General features: G+C 43.2%; 2 protein-coding genes across 11 annotated transcripts in view; one reads left to right on the forward strand and one right to left on the reverse strand.

Annotated features, from left to right (window-relative positions):
* Positions 1-1,940: 1,940 nt before the first annotated feature.
* Positions 1,941-18,872, reverse strand: LYAR (Ly1 antibody reactive). 5 transcript variants are annotated; one of them, XM_008170157.4, is made up of 10 exons: positions 18,731-18,872; positions 16,705-16,895; positions 13,940-14,054; positions 10,794-10,901; positions 7,834-7,917; positions 5,590-6,013; positions 5,160-5,276; positions 3,645-3,709; positions 3,022-3,107; positions 1,941-2,615 (listed from the first exon to the last, which is right to left on the reverse strand). In XM_008170157.4, the coding sequence occupies exons 2-9, from the start codon at positions 16,824-16,826 to the stop codon at positions 3,069-3,071; spliced, it is 1,074 nt and encodes a 357-aa protein (XP_008168379.2). In that variant the 5' UTR covers positions 16,827-16,895; positions 18,731-18,872; the 3' UTR covers positions 1,941-2,615; positions 3,022-3,068. The 5 variants fall into 5 exon arrangements, with proteins under 5 accessions (XP_008168379.2, XP_023962634.2, XP_005300312.2 ...); XM_024106866.3 differs by lacking the exon at positions 3,645-3,709 and having other exon boundaries at positions 5,160-5,273; XM_005300255.5 differs by lacking the exon at positions 3,645-3,709.
* Positions 18,873-18,898: 26 nt separating this feature from the next.
* Positions 18,899-21,424, forward strand: part of LOC101945396 (neuronal vesicle trafficking-associated protein 1) — a 106,821-nt gene continuing 104,295 nt past the window's right edge. For 4 of the 6 annotated variants that reach the window (XM_008170154.4, XM_065597081.1, XM_065597084.1 and 1 more), the window contains exon 1: positions 18,899-19,090. In XM_008170154.4, coding sequence (XP_008168376.3) covers positions 18,899-19,090 — 192 coding nt within the window. Of the gene's footprint in view, positions 19,328-21,424 lie in introns of all 6 variants that reach the window. The other 2 variants (XM_065597082.1, XM_042855468.2) reach the window with 1 other exon arrangement.

Consider the following 21,424-nt stretch of genomic DNA (forward strand, 5'->3'; position numbering starts at 1 on the left):
GTACCACTTCTAGAACTGGCAGATCTAGTTTACTGGCCATATTGGGGTCCCTGGACACAGCATCCACCCGATCCACAAGAGAATCACCACCTGCTTCCCCTCCAAGGGATCCATCGAGCAGGTTCATGGATCTAATAGCAGAGGAAGACACTTACACCCCAGTCCCGACCTTCCCATCTTCCTCCCCTCTTCCTCACCAGAGTGGTAACTACATCATCCCCCTCCCCACCAGGTGACTTCAGACTGTTCCAGGAGCTGCTAGGAAGAGTTGTAGAACTCCAGATTACATTGAAATAGATTCAAGACTTGCAGCATAATCTCCTGTATTTCTTACACACCTTGGCATCGGCAAGAGTAGCACTCCAATTAACAATGTCATATTGGAGCCAGCCAGAGCTGTATGACATATCCCTGCCACGTGTTCTGCCATTACCAATGAAGCAGAGAAACAATACTATGTCCCGACCAAGGGATCAGAATTCCTCTTCTCCCATCCTGCTCTGAACTTGCTGGTGGTTCAGGCTGCTGCAGAGTGGACCAAGCAGCAACACCCTCCGTCCACTCCCGAGGACAAGGATGGGAAACGCTTCAATCTCTTAGGAAGGAAAGCCTTCTTTTCCTCCACTTACAATTCAGGATAGTGAATTATCCAGCCCTATTGGCTAAATATGACCTCCTGAATTACACTAAGTTCAAGGAAGTCACTGATGCCCTACCAGAAGATTGTGCCCGCTTCCAGGCACTCGTTGAGGAAGGGAACCTTATAACCAGAACTGTCCTACAGTCTGTGGTAGATACAGATGATACTTCCTCCAGGGCCATGGCCATAGCTATCATGATGCATAGGGAGTTCTGACTTCATGCTTTTGGTTTTCCTAGGGAGGTCCAAATCCAGAACACCATCATGGACCTCCTCTTTGATGAATCCCATCTTTTCAAGCAAAAGACAGATGAGTCTTCACATACATAGAAAGACTCTAGAGCTCCCTTCCGCTCACTGGGCATAGAGACTCCTGCCCTGAAACAAATTCCACTGCCCATCATCCATCCACAGATACAGAACTCCTTAATTCAATCACCTTATGAACCTCATGAAAACACCAAAAAAAAAATTGAAGATCTCACTTCCCTTGTCTCCCCTCACTGTCTTCCTCATGTCAAGCCCAGCCTGAGACCAAGAGGTATTGTTTGCACGAGCTTGAGAACCACCAACCACAGAGCCTAAGACCTCACGACCCTTCCACTCCCTTTGGTCGCTTAGCACCAAGTACAACAACAGACAGACAAATGGGTGCTGAATATCATCCACCACAGCTATACAATCAAGTTTGTCATGCTACCTCCTCCAAACCTCTCCCCGCCCGCCCCCAGTCTGCCTTCAGGGACCACTCTCAACAGTATCCTCACCTACCAGATGAACTCCTTGCTCCTCGGGGAGCAATAGAACACATTCCTCTAGAGTAGGCAAGCAGTGGGGTGGGGCTAGCCAATGGCTGGCTGGCCGGTGGGTGGGCAGGCTGGGGAGTGAGGGTGAGCCAGCGGCAGGGGGCGGGGGCAGTGGCAGAAGGCCAGCGGTGGGCAGATAGGTGAGCTGAAGGCGGGGGAGTAGGCGAGCTGGCGGCAGCGGGGGGGAGGGGAAGAGGGGCTGAGGAGGCGAGCGAGCGGCGGGAGTAGGAGAGCCGGGGAGGGATGTGGGGGGGAGTGGATGAGCCGAGTGGGCGGGCACGGAGGTGAGCAAAATCAGTATTTTATTGTCAAATTTCCAATTGAGGCAATAGCCCTCACAAAACAAACACCCACGCTTTACTTGGCTTCTAACCAAATATTTATGGTAATGAAATATGAACAGATTTAACTCTGTGTGTATAAAGGTATGTATTTTCATTTAGTGTGTATTAGGAAATTAAACGTTAAATGGATAGTGACTGGACACAGACAAATTTCAATTATTCCTTTTATGACAAAACAGGATGCTAAAATATTAGTATGTATGATCTGCAGCATATACCATTAGCTTTGGACCAAAACATTTTTGTTTCGCATATAACAAAATATTTTCAGTATGTGTTGTATTAATACATCATCAAGTTTGCAGCTGTACTGCTTCCTGCAAAGGTGCAATACAACCTGGGTCTTAATAAGCAAATTCACACCTGCATAAATTCAGTAACATGAAAAGGATTTTAATAGAATGGGCAACAAATTTTCCATTGTCTGTTAAAAGTTCTACCAAAAATATATTTTCTGTAAAAATCAAAATTTCTGAAAACATATGCAACCATTCCCAAATTTCAGTTGTACATATAAGTGTAGGGAAGAAAAGGAGTAGGGAATCCAGGAATAGAATTACAGCTAAATTATGCTGTGATACATACTCAACGTCTACTGAATCAGTGAAAGCTGTGTTTGCATACGTGATAGGAGAATTTGGACAGTCTGCAATTGTAAAACTTGATCATTATGAAAACACTCATTTTCTATTTCATGAGTTTAACTTTGTCCTTTAAAACCTTGAATTTGGGATTATTGTTCACTTTCTTATTAAATAAGACTAGAAGATCTTCTTGTGATTTATGATGATGTTCACCAACTACTGCATGATACTGGGCTAAAACCTACACAAACAAAAAATAATAGTTCAAGTTAACAGGAATTATTTCCACTTCTTTACTTAAACATTCCACACTAAAATGCACACATTATGTCTCAATTCAATAATATTGAATAATTAAAATCCAGCAAGAAATCTATTAATACCTACAACTCAAAGCTGAAACTGTAAACTTAAGTATGTCCTTAGGTGGTGTTTTGCTGGATTGGGGGAATCTCCAATTTAAAAAAAAAGTCACAGGATAAACTCCTTAATCACGCATTTTTGAATCTTTATATGATTTACTAATTAACCAGTTCACACTCAACTGCATATGACTATATAAAAGTCTGTCTATGTAGGATAGTTTTCTTTTAAATTACCTATTTCACAAACTAAAAGGGGTTTTAAAAATGAAGACTCTACTGTACCTTTTTTCTTAGTTTTTTTATTGAAATTTCATTGTTTGGGGCTTGCTTCAGAACAGCTTTGATAGTTCCCTTCCAGTTGAATTTACCTATAATATTGTTAAAAACATAATGGTATTACATATCTTCTATATTTCTAAGTCATCTTTTCATCACATGTTCTAGCTAAAACTAATCACAGAACCATTGTCCAGTTCCTTTATCCTTGCCTTATTATTGCACCCACAGCAGCATCACCACCCTGGCACAAGGATCAAGCAAGTTGTTCCTCAGGTTAGTTACTGTAATGTGGTGTACAGACCCCATGCTGGCCTGGCAACTAAGAAGTTAATGCAGCAATCACCAGCCAGTGCTGGTTGGCAGCCTCACAGCAGCTGTGAGAATAAAAAAAAAGAGCTGGGAAGCAGAGGGGCAAGCAAGCTGGAGAAGGAAAGTCCTGCTGGAAAGCTGGTGTGAAGCCACCCAGAGAAGGGATGGCCGGATATACAGGCTGTAGAAGCCTACAGAACCTAGGGAGGTAGGAAGTTCAGCACAGCAGGAGGAGTTGCTGAGGCCTGATTCCTCATGCCTGGTTTAAGGAGCCTGAGCTGGAACCCAGTGGAGTGGGTGGGGCTGGGTTCCCTTACCAGTCCCTCAGACTTAAGAGCCAAAAGGAGTTTCCAGATCTGCTGAGGACAGGGACCAGCAAACTCTGCCAAGGATAAAGAAGGAAACCCATAAACCCCAGCAGGACTGAAACTAACACCCTTCATAGCTCAGAATCGGCTTACCATACAAACTCAGGCCATGTCTACACTTGAAATGCTACAGCGGCACAGCTGCAGCACTTCAGTATAGCCATTACTTATGCCAATGGGAGGGGTTCTCCCATCAGCATAAGTAATCCACCTCCCCAAAAGGCAACAGCTAGATTGACAGAAGAATTCTTCCATTGATCTAGTGATGTCTATACTGGAGGTTAGGTTGGCTTAGCTCTCTCTCTCAGGGATGTGGATTTTTCACACCCCTGAGCAACAGTTAAACCCATTTAATTTTCTAGAGCCAACCAGGCCTTAAGCAAGAGATGCTAACTGACTGCCCTGCCAGACGAAGCAGATTCTGTGCAATGCTCCGTCTGACCAAAGTGGGTGCTGTTGCATTAGCACACCAGCTCAGCTACCTTTGCATGAAGGAAGAACAAATGACAAGACACCATCCTGGGAAAGGGAGAAGCTGAGCCCTTAAAATAAATATTATATCCTGCTTTTCACCAGTAGCTCTCAAAGCACTTTTATCTAGTTTATCTCAGCTCCTATGTGACACACAAATAGGAAATTGAGGTGGGTTCCCCCCCCCCTTCCTTTTTTTAAAAACACAGGTGGCAAATTTAACACATAATGCTAACGGCTTCCTAAGTTAATTAGTATTGCTTCTAAATGTGAAAACTATATCCCCAAAATTACATGGGCTCAATAAAAGCTTAATTATACATATCCCGGATGCCAAATACAACTAGCTAAAAATAGAAATAAGGCCAATTTGTGACCCAGCTATCATGTCATGCAAAGGACTAAGCGGGTGCAAGACATGCCACCCCCTCTTACTTCCCTGCACTGGCTACCCATATTGTATGTAGGAACACAAGAGAGAGCAGCCTCTGTGGGGCTGTTGCCCATTCCTAGAAGGTGGGTGGAAGTGGGTGCTGTGGATAGTAGCCAGCAAAGCTGAACAAACCAACCAGGGGAAATAGTCTGCACCAGGTATCAGGTTTGCAGAGATTACTTCCCATGGAGCAAGGTATGAAACAGACTGAGGGCTTGTCTTCAACAACGGGGAGATTGATGCTGTTGCAATCGATGCAGCGGGTGTCGATTTAGCAGGTCTAGTGAAGAGCCGCTAAATCGATGGCGGAGTGCTATCCGGTTGACTATGGTGCTCCCCCAGAAGGGTAAGCTAAGTCGACCAGACAGCATCTCCCAGCTATGCAACACTGTGAAGACAAGCCCTTAGTCACAATCTGGTTCACAGTCTTCTCCTGGGGCAGCCCTTTGCTCAGAGTTTTGCCCCAAATGAATAGCAGCACTTAATGACTGATTTCATAAGCACATAACTATCTTACTAAAATATACACATCTAAACTTCCATTTTAAGTTTGAAGATACCTTTATCTACATCCCCAATTTCTTCAGTTTCCATGGGTGCATCCTCACTTTTTTCAGTTTCTGTGGCTGCAGATGTTTTTATATATTTCATTCTTTTTGTTCTGGTGTAAGGTTCTTCTAGAGAAGGGGAGTGTGTGGGATAAGAGATAAATGAGGAGGAAATATTAAAAAAATTTAAATTACCAAAAAAAAAAAAACAAAAAAACCCCCACACATAACTAAAAAGTTTCTATTCTTGGCATTGGAGTTTGCTGTAAGATTTTTCCTGATTTTGAAATTAAAACAAAAAACAAAACAACCCCCCCCCCCCCCAACTTATGAATTATAGGTGTGGTAAAGATTCTACCAAAGCAGGTTACTGAGTTTCCACAATGCCAAAAAGAAAACAGTCTTCACTAAAAACTGCATGGAATGTGAGCTAGATATATACCTTCTGTATGTTTACGTTTTTGTTTCTTTATATGTGTTGGTTTTTCTTCTTCATTATGATTACCATTTCCATTTATTTCCACCTGAGCTGTATTATTCCTCTCATGCTTTTTCTTCTTCTTCCTTTCTGCATTATTGCTTTTGGAAGTTTCCTCATTTTCATCCTCAGTACCTTCCTTTTCTTTCTTAGGCTTTTTGCCTTTTTTATTTTCTGAGTTCTCTCGTTTGCTTTCTAATTTCACTGCCTTTTTCTCTGTCTTTTTGTTCTTTTGTCTTTCTTCTTTTCGCTCTCTTTTACTCTTTTTCCTCTCAAGTTTATCAGCCATCATTTCGTTTTTTTCTGTAGACAATGGGTTTACTTCACTTTTTACAGGCTGGCTTCCTACTTTCTGCAATGGTTTCTCTAGTTCTTTTTTGCTTGGCCCCTTTTGTTAAAAGAAAATAATATTGTAATAAAAATGTCTTTCACATACTTCATTTGGTAATGCCACCCAGATCTACTGCATTATTCATGGGGGGGAGGAAGAGAAATGTTACGCTCTGAATAAAAAACAAACACACACACACTCACTCAATTATTGAGGATAGCATTACTTGGTGGAGATAATGCATCTTAGTTGAAGACTAAAGGACATGCCTTACTCTAACTGCCCCATCTGAAATGATAAAATTTACAACACATGCATGCTGGTCATTTGTTATTCACTTAATTTTGTTTTTTGAAGAATGAAGTGGGCATTTGCAATATATATTAGTTTATTCATTATTTTAGACGTTCCAACATGATAAACTTAATTTTTTCATCGCAACAGCAAAATTTCCAGGGAGTGCTGTAAAGCTTAGGCAAGCAGCAGTAGGGAACATCAGAGAAGAACGAGATAAAAGTCTTTTAAAAAATTGTTGAGAGTTGCTGGTTACAACTCCATAAGCAAGACTGAGTTCCATTTTGTACTTAAAGCAGGGGTAGGCAACCTATGGCACGCGTGCCAAAGGCGGCACACAAGCTGATTTTCAGTGGCACTCACACTGCCCGGGTCCTGGCCACCGGTCCGGGGGGCTCTGCATTCTAATTTAAAATTTTAAGTGAAGCTTCTTAATCATTTTAAAAACCTTATTTACTTTACATGCAACAATAGTTTAGTTATATATTCTAGAAAGAGACCCTATAAAAACGTTAAAATGTATTACTGGCACACGAAACCTTAAATTAGAGTGAATAAATGAAGACTCGGCACACCACATCTGAAAGGTTGCTGACCCCTGACTTAACGCATGGATTCACCATTGCGTTTTGTATGAAAACACGAGCACATACTATCCAAACTTACAGCATTTACACTTCGAGTAACAAACTTATTACTACCCTGCAGTGAGGCCACAAAGGGAAAAAAAATTATATTATATATATATATATAAATATAAATATAAAACTGGGAACAGTAAAAACGTCTTAATCGTACTCTGACAGTAACTGCATGACATCACTACGGGTCAGAGTTAGAGTTGCTTGGTTGTCTTAACGGTGCATTTCTTAATATGTTTGGATCTCTTAAGTGTAACCTTAACTCTGAATTTCCTAGGTTTGGAACACTTGACTGGGGAACAGTTGAAACATACCTATGATGTTTTACCCTTAAATTATTGATATTCTTAACCTTAAATTCATCTTAATGAAGCTGTGCCTCTGGGAACAGAATTAATCAATCTTAAAATGCATTAGATAACATTTATATTTAATAGAAACTATTCTTTTTCAATAGAAAGATCCAATTTTAAAGTTGCACTTATAAAATGAGTTAATAAAACACTCCAGTGGGTGGGTAAATGAAACAATATACATACTTTCCGTTACAATGGAAAAAAGATGTGCAAAAATATTATCGAACACAGATGTCAGATTGGGGTAGTAATGATCAGAAAGTGGAATTTCTGTTCCTTATTAGAAAAAGCAATCTGGGATAAGAAGTTTACGCATACCTTCCTACTACCATGATGCGATCACTGCCTATAGCTTACCTTCAGAGGTTGTTGTGCATACCCCAGCTATGCTGTATCAGCAATACATTGCACCATAGATTAGAAAAAATTTGGTCTCGTACTCTCCATCTTTTCTTTGGACACCAGAAATGACTCTTCCCTAATATACAGTACTTAGTGTCTCCAATAGGGGTCTTGAAGGTTCTCCACCCTGTTGCCCTATTGTTGTATTCTTACTGAAAGATTTTGTGGCTTTGATTTGACTTACGTTGCTGGTTGCTTCAGAAAAGATATCCCACACCTGGTCCTGCAGAGCACTATTGTCAACATTAAAGCTGTTCACCATCCAATTCTGTGCAGAAAAAGAATAGTAGAAATGAGAAGTGACAGGCATTCAATTTTAACTTTTTAACCATATGTAGGATAAGTATAATTAAAGAATTAAAATTAACTGAAGTTTGGTTAAGGAAATGTGTGTGTGTTGTAAAGAAAGGCCATGACTAGCAAGTTAGAAGAAAGGCTTTCAAAATAATGAGTTATAAGGCCAAAAGGAATAAAGTAGGGAGAACGTATGGTTTAAAGAATAACTAATGGGATAAGTGAAAAGGCGGCCTCTGGCTGATAGGGGTGACTGCAGATTATTAAAAACAAAACAAACAAAAAAACGAAGAATCTATCTTAAAATGAGCCAACACGGCCCTTCCCCAACCCACACACCAGTGTGAACCCAGGTGCAATGAGAAAAAACTCTTGGACCGCAAGGAGGGGAAGAAAGTTGTAAATCTTATCTGGATTAAAACTAGAAATATGGGTAAATTGTCTCCAATTGGTTTTTAGCTGAAGTCAGTAAATGGCAATGACATTTGTTAAAGGGTATAAAAAAAGTCAACACTAAGGGTTCATTGCTAATACCTGCCTGACTATGCTGGAGCCAACCAATATGGGGTTTGAGCACCCCTGGGTTTAGCCCATTTGTAAGTATCTGGATCAAATACTTATAAATGTTTTGTTACTATTTGGATGAAGCAAACTGCCTGTTACTTAGGCTTTTTAGGCATATTTGGAGCAACTGCATAAAGTACTATTTGGCCTTTGGATTTAATAAAATAATTTATGGTTAAATTGGTGTTTGGTGATTTCCCATATTAATAATTTCAAATTATTTAATAATTCCAACACCATATGGCCACGTACTGATGAAATCTAGGAGTCAGTCAGCTGATACAGTGGTCGGCAGGCTAAAGGTTCATTCTCCCCTTTGTGCTACTGCTCTAATTTATTTTGCATATTACTTGTATCTATTATAATATGCCACATGCCATCCATGCCTCTAACTGAGCACATCAATAGCTGCACAAAATTCTTGTCCAGGTCATGAATTAGTTCCAGGCTTCTTCTGAGTAGAGACTGCCAATTGTGCTAACATCCCTTTAAACCCTGTAATTGTTTATTAAGTGAGGGATAACATTCAGGCTCACTGAAGACATAAAATATTGGACAAGCGAGCACACTCCAAGGTCATTTCCTTAGTTTGTCACAGATTATTAAAATGCAAATAAGTTTCACACATATCTGTTTAGAAAACTGTTGGAGCTGTCTCAGGAAGAGGAAAGTGCAGCAGCAAATTTCTTTTGATATTCTGAAAAATCAGCAGAAGCAGATTTTAAAAAAGGCTTTAATGGTGTGGCCATAAAGGTTTCCTCATTGCAATGTACTATTTCATTTGTTCCAGGAAAGGACTACTGAAGTGACATCGCACTGTTCAAGTTTTTGATCTCTATAGCTTTGGTATATTACGTTGCAAGTTCCCAGGCAATACCATTCACTTCACCTGAAATCACGGATTCCTCAGAAAGCTACTTGAATGTTCACTTCTGCTGTGGTAGCTCAAGTAGTTTCACCACAGCTTCTGTTTCCTGAACCTGAATTCATAGATTCATAGACTCTAGCACTGGAAGGGACCTCGAGAGTGGCCTTGAGAGGTCATCGAGTCCAGTCCCCTGCCCTCATGGCAGGACCAAATACTGTCTAGACCATCCCTGATAGAGATTTATCTAACCTACTCTTAAATATCTCCAGAGATGGAGATTCCACAACCTCCCTAGGCAATTTATTCCAGTGTTTAACCACCCTGACAGTTAGGAACTTTTTCCTAATGTCCAACCTAAACCTCCCTTGCTGCAGTTTAAGCCCATTGCTTCTTGTTCTATCCTTAGAGGCTAAGATGAACAAGTCTTCTCCCACCTCCTTATGACACCCTTTTAGATACCTGAAAACTGCTATCACGTCCCCTCTCAGTCTTCTCTTTTCCAAACTAAACAAACCCAATTCTTTCAGCCTTCCTTCATTGGTCATGTTCTCAAGACCTTTAAGCATTCTTGTTGCTCTTCTCTGGACCCTCTCCAATTTCTCCACATCTTTCTTGAAATGCAGTGCTCAGAAATGGACACAATACTCCAGCGGAGGCCTAACCAGCGCAGAGTAGAGCGGAAGAATGACTTCTCGTGTCTTGCTAACAACACACCTGTTAATGCATCCCAGAATCACGTTTGCTTTTTTTGCAACGGCATCACACTGTTGACTCATATTTAGCTTGTGGTCCACTATACAAATATATGTATTGTCCATTATCAGCCACACAAACTGAGGTATGGAATAGGAAAAACATGCTCACTTATCCCAGACATGTCTGTTATTCTTTATGGATGCTATATAAAATATGTGGAACCTGGCATAGTTGTCTAGTGGCAGCTCAATAAGGTGTTATTTGGAGGAATACAAGTTAGAGCCCTGAACGGCAATGAAGGTTTCTGGAAGGAGCAATGTCTAGCAGAAAGATCACTCAATGTTTTGAGGTGTGTTTGGGGATGTGTAAGTTGGCAGAAACAGCAAATGGAGAAATATTAAAGTGTGTAGTTTGAGGGGAGAGACTTACAGAGGGGGAATTTGCACTTGCAGGGCTCCAAACCCAACAAATTCTCCAACATGTCTGACTTATAATAATTTAGATAAAAAACTACATAAACAGAAGGCTTTTCATCCAAAGATCAATGCTCTATAAATATTAAGTAAGTCTCAGGCAGACAGTTATTCTCCCCCACCTGCCAATTATACAGATGTACAGACAGGTTAAGCAACTTGTCTCAGGTAACACAAGTTAGTGGCACATATGAGCGTATAATCCATTAGTCCTAATTTCAAATCCAGTACTTGTTTTGAAAATCATACCTGAAATTTGACCTTTTTTCTTGGAATATTGTCATAGGTGTGCATTTGCTCCAAGATGTTTCTCACTTTGGGGCTAATGTTTGGCTTCTTTATTACTTCATGAATCTTCTGTAAGAAAGAAACCGAATAATTTCTCAAAGGAGCAGAGTTAACTAGCAAAGTCAGATGCAAGATGGGATCAGAAATACAGAGTACCTTGAATACATAACATCTGCAAACCATTTAGCGTACAGTCTAGTATTTGCCAGCTTTATATTTAGACAGATTATACAGGCAATTCTGAAAGTGCGATAGTATTACAAAAAGTGCACGAGAAACACCAATTCTTGAGTTTTTGTTTAAAATTCACTGGGGAAAAAAAATCATAGAAAGTGATTATATGAATCATTTACACACTTTACAGCTAAGCTGAAACACAACTGATGCACTGAGTTTGAAAAATGAAATTCAGAAATAGCCTGGCCAAGGTAAGCTATTCCACTACTTATATACTAAATCTACACACTATATAGTTTATCTTCGTTTTCAGATCATGCACTGGTAAAAGGGGGGGGGGGGAAAATCAGCTCAGCAATGATCTCGAATTTAAAATATCTAAAAGTAGGACAAGTAGCGTAACACCGGAGAACTTTGTTACACTAAAGTTTGGTTATACCCTGTGAGTTGTACTAGAAGAGAATGCCAGCTGGTTGTCTCTTCATAAATCACTCCAGAATTTCACAGTCTTTTAAAAGAAGGGGAGCAGTTGTCTTTGACAAACCTGCACAGTGGGTTTCCAAATTAAAAGCATAACCAATAGACACTGGACAGCTCAAGGGTTTTTCCCCCCAAAGGTTTTGTGCATCTCTCAGGACCACCAGATAAATGGGGAGGCACTATGAAACTATGCTGCTTTTTGGTAACTTAAAAGTAAGTACTTTTTATAATCTAGTGCCCATCTTCACACCACCATCCATAAAAATTCAGGCCCTGTTCTAGCTATTCACTCAAATACACGAATAACTTCAATGATATCTGTAATCCCATTCAAGTCAATGGGATTATTTAAATACTTAAAGTTACATACTGGTTTCAGTGCTCTGCAGGATAGTGGCTTTAAGGCTTGTCTACACAAACACTTAGTTTGCAACAAGCTGGGGTGTGACTGTACCCTGCACTAGCCTGCCACACACTAAGTGCCTGTGTGGAGCCTGCTCACAGTTTCTTAGTGTGCTTTGATCTACTCCTATTGCAAAGCAGGGGAGAAGAGAGCATACTAAGGAACTGTTAGTACATGTCAGCAGGGTCCACACAAATACTTAGGCTATGTGATGTCTACATTGTAGAGGGCTCAAGTATCAGAGGGGTAGCCGTGTTAGTCTGAATCTGTAAAAAGCAACAGAGGGTCCTGTGGCACCTTTGAGACTAACAGAAGTATTGGGAGCATAAGCTTTCGTGGGTAAGAACCTCACTTCTTCAGATGCAAGTAATGGAAATCTCTAGAGGCAGGTATATATCAGTGTGGAGATAACGAGGTTAGTTCAATCAGGGAGGGTGAGATGCTCTGCTAGCAGTTGAGGTGTGAACACCAAGAGAGGAGAAACTGTTTCTGTAGTTGGATAGCCATTCACAGTCTTTGTTTAATCCTGATCTGATGGTGTCAAATTTGCACCATCAGATCAGGATTAAACAAAGACTGTGAATGGCTATCCAACTACAGAAACAGTTTCTCCTCTCTTGGTGTTCACACCTCAACTGCTAGCAGAGCATCTCACCCTCCCTGATTGAACTAACCTCGTTATCTCCACACTGATATATACCTGCCTCTAGAGATTTCCATTACTTGCATCTGAAGAAGTGAGGTTCTTACCCACGAAAGCTTATGCTCCCAATACTTCTGTTAGTCTCAAAGGTGCCACAGGACCCTCTGTTGCTTATTGTAGAGGGCTGTGGTGCTTCCTCAGAGCACAAAAACAGCAGTGTGGCCACTCTGGGAAGGGAAGCAGCTCAGGCTAGCCGCCTGAGTATATAGCTAGCAGGTCAGGTGTGACTGTACTTGGGTAAAAAGCAACAGAGGGTCCTGTGGCACCTTTAAGGCTAACAGAAGTATTGGGAGCATAAGCTTTCGTGGGTAAGAACCTTCAGACTTGCATCTGAAGAAGTGAGGTTCTTACCCACGAAAGCTTATGCTCCCAATACTTCTGTTAGCCTTAAAGGTGCCACAGGACCCACTGTTGCTTTTTACAGATTCAGACTAACATGGCTACCCCTCTGATACTGTACTTGGGTAGCTAGCCTGAGCTGCTGCAGCCATGCTGCTATTTTTAGCATGCTAGCTCAAGCAGAGTTAGTGCACAGGTTCATCTGCCCCTGCTGGGAAGCATACTCCCGGGTGCAATGTAGAAGTACCCTTAGTGCACAGCAGGTTACTGTTGAGTAGATTCACACTTCACATAGCTGCGAATTAAATGTTTGCATAGACAAGCCCTTAGTTTACTGTTGATGATAATTTTTGAAGCAATTCAAGTGACAATTGTCAATGATGTTGCTATATAGGTGGAAGAAACAAGGTTACAAATCCGGTTCAATACCTGTATTACTGATTACAATACAGTCACATTTTTTATAAGAGTCAATGGGATTATTTATATAAATAAATACATACTTACAATTCTCTACTTCATGCATTCATTCTCAAGGCTGAGATAAAGAGATCTCTAAAACCCCCTCTTAGAAACCTCAAGAATCCTCTCACCAATTTTTGGTTGTCACTTTTTTCTCCTTTTCCACAACTTACAGCAACCACCCCACTAGATAAATAATCAAATTCAACCCCCTAAAAGATAAGCAGGGTCACAATAGATGGACATACTCCCTGCAGGAGAAGAGCATGTTAACATTTACAATATCCAGCACAGGAGCAAGGGCAGAACCTGAATTTCTGATGCCTCAGCTGTGAGGTGCATTAATGTTAGAGTGTCAGGCTTGTCTGCTCTTCTCTTCACTTCAGGCCATTTTTCAGAACATGTATTGCTATTTAAAATAAAACATCTGTACATATATTTTCCCAATATTAATTCATATTTATGTTTTTAGAATACAAGCTTTTCTGAAATAAAGTTGAGTTATCAGAAAGAACATTAAATATAGATTTTTAAAAGTGTTACCTGGATCCACTCCTGTTGTTTAACATCTCCTTTGTTAGTTTTGGCTTCATAACCCTTGCCACCATATTTCTGATCTTCACTTATACATTTCACATGGCTCTTATAATCATCACCCCTTAAATATTAATAAGCCACACTTAAAATCTGTAAACCATGTTCCATTTCAATTAACAAAACTATTAACAGGTCACAGTCAGTCTCTCAAACAAGGCAACCTTCATAAGCAGGGAAACTTGAGTTATAATTGTACAATACAAATGTATCTTCCAATCCTATGAACTCTTACAAATGTGTAAACTTCTGCTTGTGTTAGTGGCCCCATTGAAGTCAGTGGAACTATTCACATGAGTAAAGTAAAGTACATGCATATTTGAGGACTGCTTGAATTCCTGCCAGTCTAGGGCCTGATAAATATCACTTGACTTCAATGGATGTTAAGATTTGCAAAGAATGCAGAATTAGGTCTTTAATAAATATAAAGTAAAGTAGTATACATTATAATTACATATATACATTGTTATACGTAACATTTACCTATGCTCATATTGTGGAAAAGCTCTTCGGCACAGTTTAAAAGCCATTTATAGAGCACCACTCATTGCTCAAATCTAAAGTAGCTATATGGCTCCCATTACCATAGTATCTGAGTGCCTCACAATGTTTAATGTATTAATCCTCACAACACTCTTGTGAGGGTGTGACGTACTATTTATCCTTGTTTTACAGACTGGGAACAGAGACAGGCTAAGTGACTTGGCCAAGTTTACATAGGAATTCTGCAAAAAGAACAGGAGTACTTGTGGCACCTTAGTGACTAACAAATTTATTAGAGCATAAACTTTTCGTAGCCCACGAAAGCTTATGCTCTAATAAATTTGTTAGTCGCTAAGGTGCCACAAGTACTCCTGTTCTTTTTGCGGATACAGACTAACACGGCTGCTACTCTGAAACCTGTCATAGGAAGTCTGGAGGAGCAAGGGAGACCTGGCTTCAGTTCAAGTCCTAGGTTAATGCCCTAACCACTGGACCATTCTTCCCCTTCAGCAAAGTTGAATGGGGCCTGAATTTTGTAGCAGATACTAGTGCTAAAATGGAAAAACCAGATACGCTTCTAAAAGAAACTTGTTCCTGGATTTAGAGATTGTTTACCAAGTTCTCTCTAGGGACATGTTTCGGATCAAGTTATTTATAACTGAAAAATAGAACTGATAATGGAAAAGCAAATTCCACCACTAAGAGAGCCTACTGGTCTGTACCTACAATATTTTATTGCCTGTTAATTTAGATACAACTAATTTCTACTTTTACATTTGGGAAGGTAGACTGTAGAGTGGGGCTTTTTTGAAGAATTTGGGTAGTTACAGGCAGAGCTGCTACAATTTTGGCAAAAAGTATTCCACAGTCACACTGATTCTGCAGCAATCAGCAACATTTTTGCCATAATCAAAAGCTCAAAGTACTATAATTCATAGCTGCAAAGAGTAACAATGGTAACTTTGATATTTACACCATTTAACAGGGATTGAAAAGTTTTAGCAGGCACCTACATGCCGTAACACTTAAGTTACTAACAAAAGGAAAGCAAATAAACAATACCAAAGATGAGGGAGCAATAGTATGATAAGTAACCCACTTCAACCTGCAGAGAAGTGCAGCCTTCATTTTTAGGCCCTCTTACCTCACAATTAGAACCTGTTGCTGCTTATATGTTTTTAGCATAATTTCTTGTCGGTTTCATGGATGCACCTAAGGCTCTGAAGAGCAACTGTGAAATTAATCTTCTCACTCTGCTACTACTTTGGAGAAGCTATGCAGTAGAACCACTGGAATGGCCTACCACAGTGGTTTTCAAACTTTTTTTCTGGCGACCCAGTTGAAGAAAATTGCTGATGCCCGCAACCCAACGGAGCTGGGGATGAGGGGTTTGGCGTGTGGGAGGGGCTCAGGGCTGGGGTAGAGGATTGGGGTGCAGGCTGGGGCCAGGGATGAGGGGTTTGGTGTGCAGGAGGGGGGTCAGGGCTCTGGGCTGGGGATGTTGGCTCTGGGGTGGGGCCAGGGATGAGGGGTTTGGAGTGCAGGACAGGGATCTGGGTTGCGGCAAGGGGGGCTCAGACTTACCTGGGGCAGCTACTGGTCAGCGGCGCAGCAGGGTGCTAAGGCAGGCTTCCTGCCTGTCCTGGCACCGCAGACTGTACTGCGCCCCGAAAGCGGCCAGCAGCAGGTCCAGCTCCTAGGTGGAGGCGTGCAAGCGGCACCGCACAGCTCTCGTCCGCATGCACCACCCTCTCCCAGTGCAGCACCTGTGCTCGGGGCAGGGGCAGTGCTTGGAGCCCCTCCGCCTAGGAGCTGGACCTGCTGCTGGCCGCTTCCGGGCGCAGCGTGGTGTCAGAAGAGGTATGGACTAGTCTGCCTTAGCTGGGCAGCACCACCAATGGGACTTTTAACGGCCCGGTCGGTGGTGCTGACCAGAGCTGCCATAACCCAGTGCTTTACATTCCGTGACCCAGTACTGGGTCGCAACCTGCCGTTTGAAAATCACTGGTCTACCAACTGCCAACTCAGGACAGCACATTGGTTCACACTTGAAAGGGTATTTGCGCAACCTTACAGCTAGAGATGTTGGTTTGGATTTTTTTGGTTTTAAATGAAAAACTGAATATCTCACAAAATAATGTAACTCTAACATATCCTAGGAAGCTTTTCTATGGTCACTAAGTGTGCAAGTTTATCTGTCAAGCTCTACTACACAAACATCATTGACGTACCAGAAATCTTTTCCACAATCCATGCAAGAAAGGCACTGGCAGTTTCTGCAAATGTTTACATGTTTTTCAACTTGCCCTTTCTTCACAGATTCTCCACATGCACTGCAGGTAAAAACTACCATTTTGGTGAAGTGATTGAAATAGTTTCTTCTCAAAAGGTGCTTACAACTGCTTCTTTTTCAAATCGAAATCTACAAAAAAATTATGCAATTCATGTTATAATTATTAAGTGCACGTGGATCAATCTAACAAACAGACTTAAATGTGAACAAGATTCACAAGTTAATTGCGCTTCTATGTAACATTCATTTTTAATTGCAAACTTATCTCTCTGTATATACAACTCAAACAATTATTCTGATGTTTTTAAATAGAAAACTGCACATCACAAACGTGGATTACCTTTGATTCCTGCCTTTCCTTCTCTCCTCACATTAAAATGCTTGCCAAATCTTGCTGTTCTCTCTTTGTAACATTTCTGAAATATGCCCTTCCTTTTTGTCTCTGCTGCCAAAATCCTGGTTCAGACACCATGGTATTATCTCACACCTGGATTAATTTAACCTCCTCCAATCTGAACAGCAGAGAGTCACGGACTCTATTCTATGCAACTCTGTACTGATAAAAACAATCTTCTCCTAGCACTTTTGACTTCCTGATGTTATCAGGGATTCCTGGTCACATTTTGCATAAATATCAAACTCTTTTCACTCAAAATTTAAAGCTTTATCCCTCTGCCTAAATAACCATCTCTTGCTCTCCATCTCGCTTTTCTCATTTTAGTTCTCCTTTTGTTTCTCCTCCCAGTCTTGCCTTCACGCCTTTTTTAAAACCCGCTCCCATATTTGGCTCTTACTAAGGGGTATCTCATGCCAGTCATCCTTGGTCTTCTTCAGATCCCCTCGTAGAACCCATTTCTTTCACTTAGGCCATGTCTATGCCACAGCAGCACAGCTACAGTGCTGAGGCATTGATGCTTCCTACATCAACACAAAGGGTTTGTCAATGTAGTTATTTCACCTCTCTTACAGGTGGTAGCTAGATCAAAGGAAGAAGCCTGTTGACCTAGCTGCCTCTACACTGGGGGTTAGGTTGACTTACTGCAGCGTTCAGGCACAAATTTTTTCACACCTTGAGAGCAGGTCTACACTACAGCCTGAATTGATACAAGTTACATCATTCAGCAGTGTGAAGAGCTCCACCCCACCCCTCCAGCGGTGCAACTTTCACACTGTCCACACCGGTGCTACTTTGGCAGGAGAAACTTTCCTATCTATGTACCTTCCGCTTCTTGCGGAGATGGAGGCGTAATTATGCTGAGGGAAGACCTCTCCCGCATCGGTATAGCGCGTCTTCACCAGACGCGCTACTGCGCCTACGTAGCGCTGTAGTGTAGACTTGCCCCGAGGTAGTTAGCCCAACCTGTTTCAAGCCTACGCCAGGCCTTGCTCTTGAACATTACCGCCCGCCCATCTCCTCCTCGCCGCATGCTATCTGCGCTCAACTCGCAGCTCCAGCAGCGCTCCCACTGCTGGCTAGCGTCTATCAGTCACTGTAACTCTCCTCCCTGCTGGCCAGGTTAGCCCCTGTGTTTCCCTCGTTCAGACTTGGGGGCTCTCTGGGGCAGGACGGGTTGGTGGGGGCCCTGCATGAACCGCCCGTCCAGTATCCATCGCATAGCGCAGGCAGGGGAAGAGGGCATGGGTCACGGCAGACGTAGCCCGGCGGCGGGAACGCGGGGCAGATCCCCCGGCGGAGCGCGCCGCGAGCTGACAACAGGCGCGTCTCCCAGTCCCTGCCATTATACCCCGCTCTCCCCTGGGCTCTCCCGCGGCGCCACCGACCCCTCCACACCCACACAGGCGGGGCTCGGCCTGCTCCAGCCGGCTTCCATGCGGGAGAGGCCCCGGCCTGACGCGGTGCTCGCAGCTATTTCCCATGCCCGGGAAGCGCCCCTCAGACCACGGCCTAGGAGCCTGCGGCGCTCCGAACCGCGCAGGCCTGAAAAAAATCCCCCTCCACTCACTTTAAATGCTGCGCCACAGCCTCCAACGGCCAATCCCGCACCCGGCACGTGCTGCCGCTGCCACCTCGCCTCCCTCCACCCGGCCGCCGCGGAGCAAGCGGTACGGCTCGGCCCCAACTGCGCCTGCGCTCCGGATGGTGTCACCATGTTCCCCTTCCCCTGCTGCACATGCGCCTCGGTGTCCTCACTACCGTCTTCCCCCCCGGCTCGCGTGCCACCGCGAGTCCTCTCCTCTGTCCCTCTGCAGGGAAGCGGAAGTGCTTCCACCGGAAGTACCGGGAAGGGACGGGTAGTGGCTCGTTCGGGATCAAGCCGGCATGGGGTGGCCGCGGTGATGGAGGAGAGAAGGCGCCGGAGCCGGTAGGAAGGTTGGGAGGGAGGAGGCCTTAGAGCGGCCCCCTAGGGAAAGGAGCAGATTCCCCCCTCCAGTGCTGGGAGCCCTGCTCCGGTACCGGGGCCAGGCCCCGCCGGCCTCACTCTTCAGGGTCAGTGATTCGGTAGTTAGCACCTGGAGTCTGCCTTTGCCCGTACCCGTCAACGCTGGAGCAGCATCCCCCCTGCGCCTGTGTTATACCTATAGCTGGGGGCAATATTGGGGTCAGTATAACCCGTCCCGCACCCTCCAATATTGCGCCAGCCCCCGACGTTATATCTGTAAATGGGGCTGACTTGGGGGGAGGGAGGTATTATGACCCCTATGTATTCCTTTTCTCACTCCCCAATATTAAACCAGCCCCACATATCTGTAACTAGGGCTGACCTGGGGATTAGTATAACACCTGTATGTTCCCTCCTCCGTCCCTAAGATTACACCAGTTCCTCACGTTATATCCGTAACTAGGGCTGATTTGGGGGTATATAGCATAACTAACGCTTCAAATTTTCTGTATCGTTTATTTTTTTTCAAAATATTCTCTAATAAAATTTAAATTGTTCTCAGTCTATGTTGGTGGGCAGACTTCCTCCATGTTATACGTGTGGTGAGGGCTAATGTGGAGCTTAGTATAACCCAGGGGTCGGCAACCTTGCAGAAGTGGTGTGCCGAGTTTTCATTTATTCACTCTAATTTAGGGTTTCGCGTGCCAGTAATACGTTTTAACGTTTTTAGAAGGTCTCTTTCTCTAAGTCTATAATATATAACTAAACTATTGTTGTATGTAAAGTAAATAACATTTTAAAAATGTTTAAGAAGCTTCATTTAAAATTAAATTAAAATGCAGAGCCCCCCCGGACTGGTGGCCAGGACCCGGGCAGTGTGAGTGCCACTGAAAATCAGCTCGCGTGCCGCCTTCGGCACGTGTGCCATAGATTGTCTACCCCTGGTATAACCCCTGCGTGCCCCCCCTCTTCCACCCTTCAACATTAGACCACACCCACCATACTCATGTTAGCCCAGTAAGTAGGGTTAACCTGGGGGTTAGCACAACCAGCGCTGCATATCTCTCTATCCCACTCACTAACATTAGACAACTGACATCTTTCCCCTTATACTATACTTGTAGCTAGGGGTAATGTTGGGGTTAGCATAAACCTTGTATATCCTCCTCCCCACACTCACTAACATTAGACAAGACCCGTCCTCACTTCTACACACTCATGTTAACCCTGTAGCTAGTGCTAAAGTGGGAATTCACATAATGATAGTGACCCACTTACATTCCTTATCTGCTAACATTGGAGCAAACCCTTTCCCTGTCTGCCTTCCCCTGTGTTACACCTGAGGTTGTTTCCTTCCACGTTCAGACTTCATGGAGACTTTTAATGAACATTTTAAAAGAAAAATAAAGAGCCTAGTGTGCTGCTGAAATTATTCCTGATAAGGCAGTGACTTGCAGCACCTTTGGGTTCCCTTCCCCCAGGGGAGTGAGGCACTTGCGCTTACTGTCGTTGAAACACACACACACCAAGGTCACAGATTGCTTTAATAAACTATAAAATCCTTTGGAGCAGGGAGAGGTTTTAAGAACTATTATAGGCTTAAGGGGTTTTCAGTGAACCATTTGTAAGTTTTAGTGACTTGGTGAATCTCTGATAGGAATTTTAACAAAAGGTGCAATGAAATAATACCTCTTAATATCACAGGGGTGGCCAAACTGCATCTCTTTTACAGTTAAAATGCTGCTTGCGTAGCCCCTCATGCCGTCCCCCTTTCTCTGCCTACCAGACTGGGGGAGAGGGGGAGCTCTGGGTTTCTGCCCTTTGGTGGGGCTAGGGGCTTTTGCCCAACATGGAGGGGGGTTTAGGGGCTTCAGTCCTGTGGGAGGCGCCTGCCAAGGCTGAAGGCTTCAGCCCCCTGGAGCACACCTGCTGGGGCTGGAGGCTTCAGAAGAAGTGGGACTGAAGCCCTGAGCCCTGGGAGGTGCTTCCCATGGGGCTGAAGCTCCAACCCCCCCCCGCCCCATCCGCAGGGCAGAAGACCCTAGTCCCACCACTCCGCTGCAGGGCTGTAGCCCTGAGCCCCGCAGGCATGCAAATCTCTCAAACTTCTGAAGATTATTGTATGTGGCTTGGAGGGTCAGTAAGTTTGGCCATCCCTGTAATAGCAGATAAGAAGCTGCATATAATTAGGATGCATTAAAAGGAGACGTGTCAAAAAGGTCCCAGGATAGTGCCCTGTAGTAGTCCTGATAATGTGATGGATAACTAATTTAATTGTAGGATGTGGCGCATATGCAAATTTCTTTTGGTGGGTGA

The sequence above is a fragment of the Chrysemys picta genome, chromosome 5 (assembly GCF_011386835.1).
Source record: "Chrysemys picta bellii isolate R12L10 chromosome 5, ASM1138683v2, whole genome shotgun sequence".
In the NCBI taxonomy this organism is placed as follows: Eukaryota; Metazoa; Chordata; order Testudines; family Emydidae; genus Chrysemys; species Chrysemys picta.

What these genes read in the sequence shown, in the direction of transcription:
- LYAR (XM_005300255.5), bottom strand. Translation starts at nt 16,826, where the DNA reads ATGGTAGTTTTTACCTGCAGTGCATGTGGAGAATCTGTGAAGAAAGGG. An exon ending in GATTGTGGAAAAGATTTCTG is followed by an intron (nt 14,055 to 16,704) that starts GTACGTCAATGA and finishes TTAATATTTAAG; the next exon opens with GGGTGATGATTATAAGAGCC. An exon ending in AAAACGTAAACATACAGAAG is followed by an intron (nt 5,277 to 5,589) that starts GTATATATCTAG and finishes CCCCTTCTCTAG; the next exon opens with AAGAACCTTACACCAGAACA.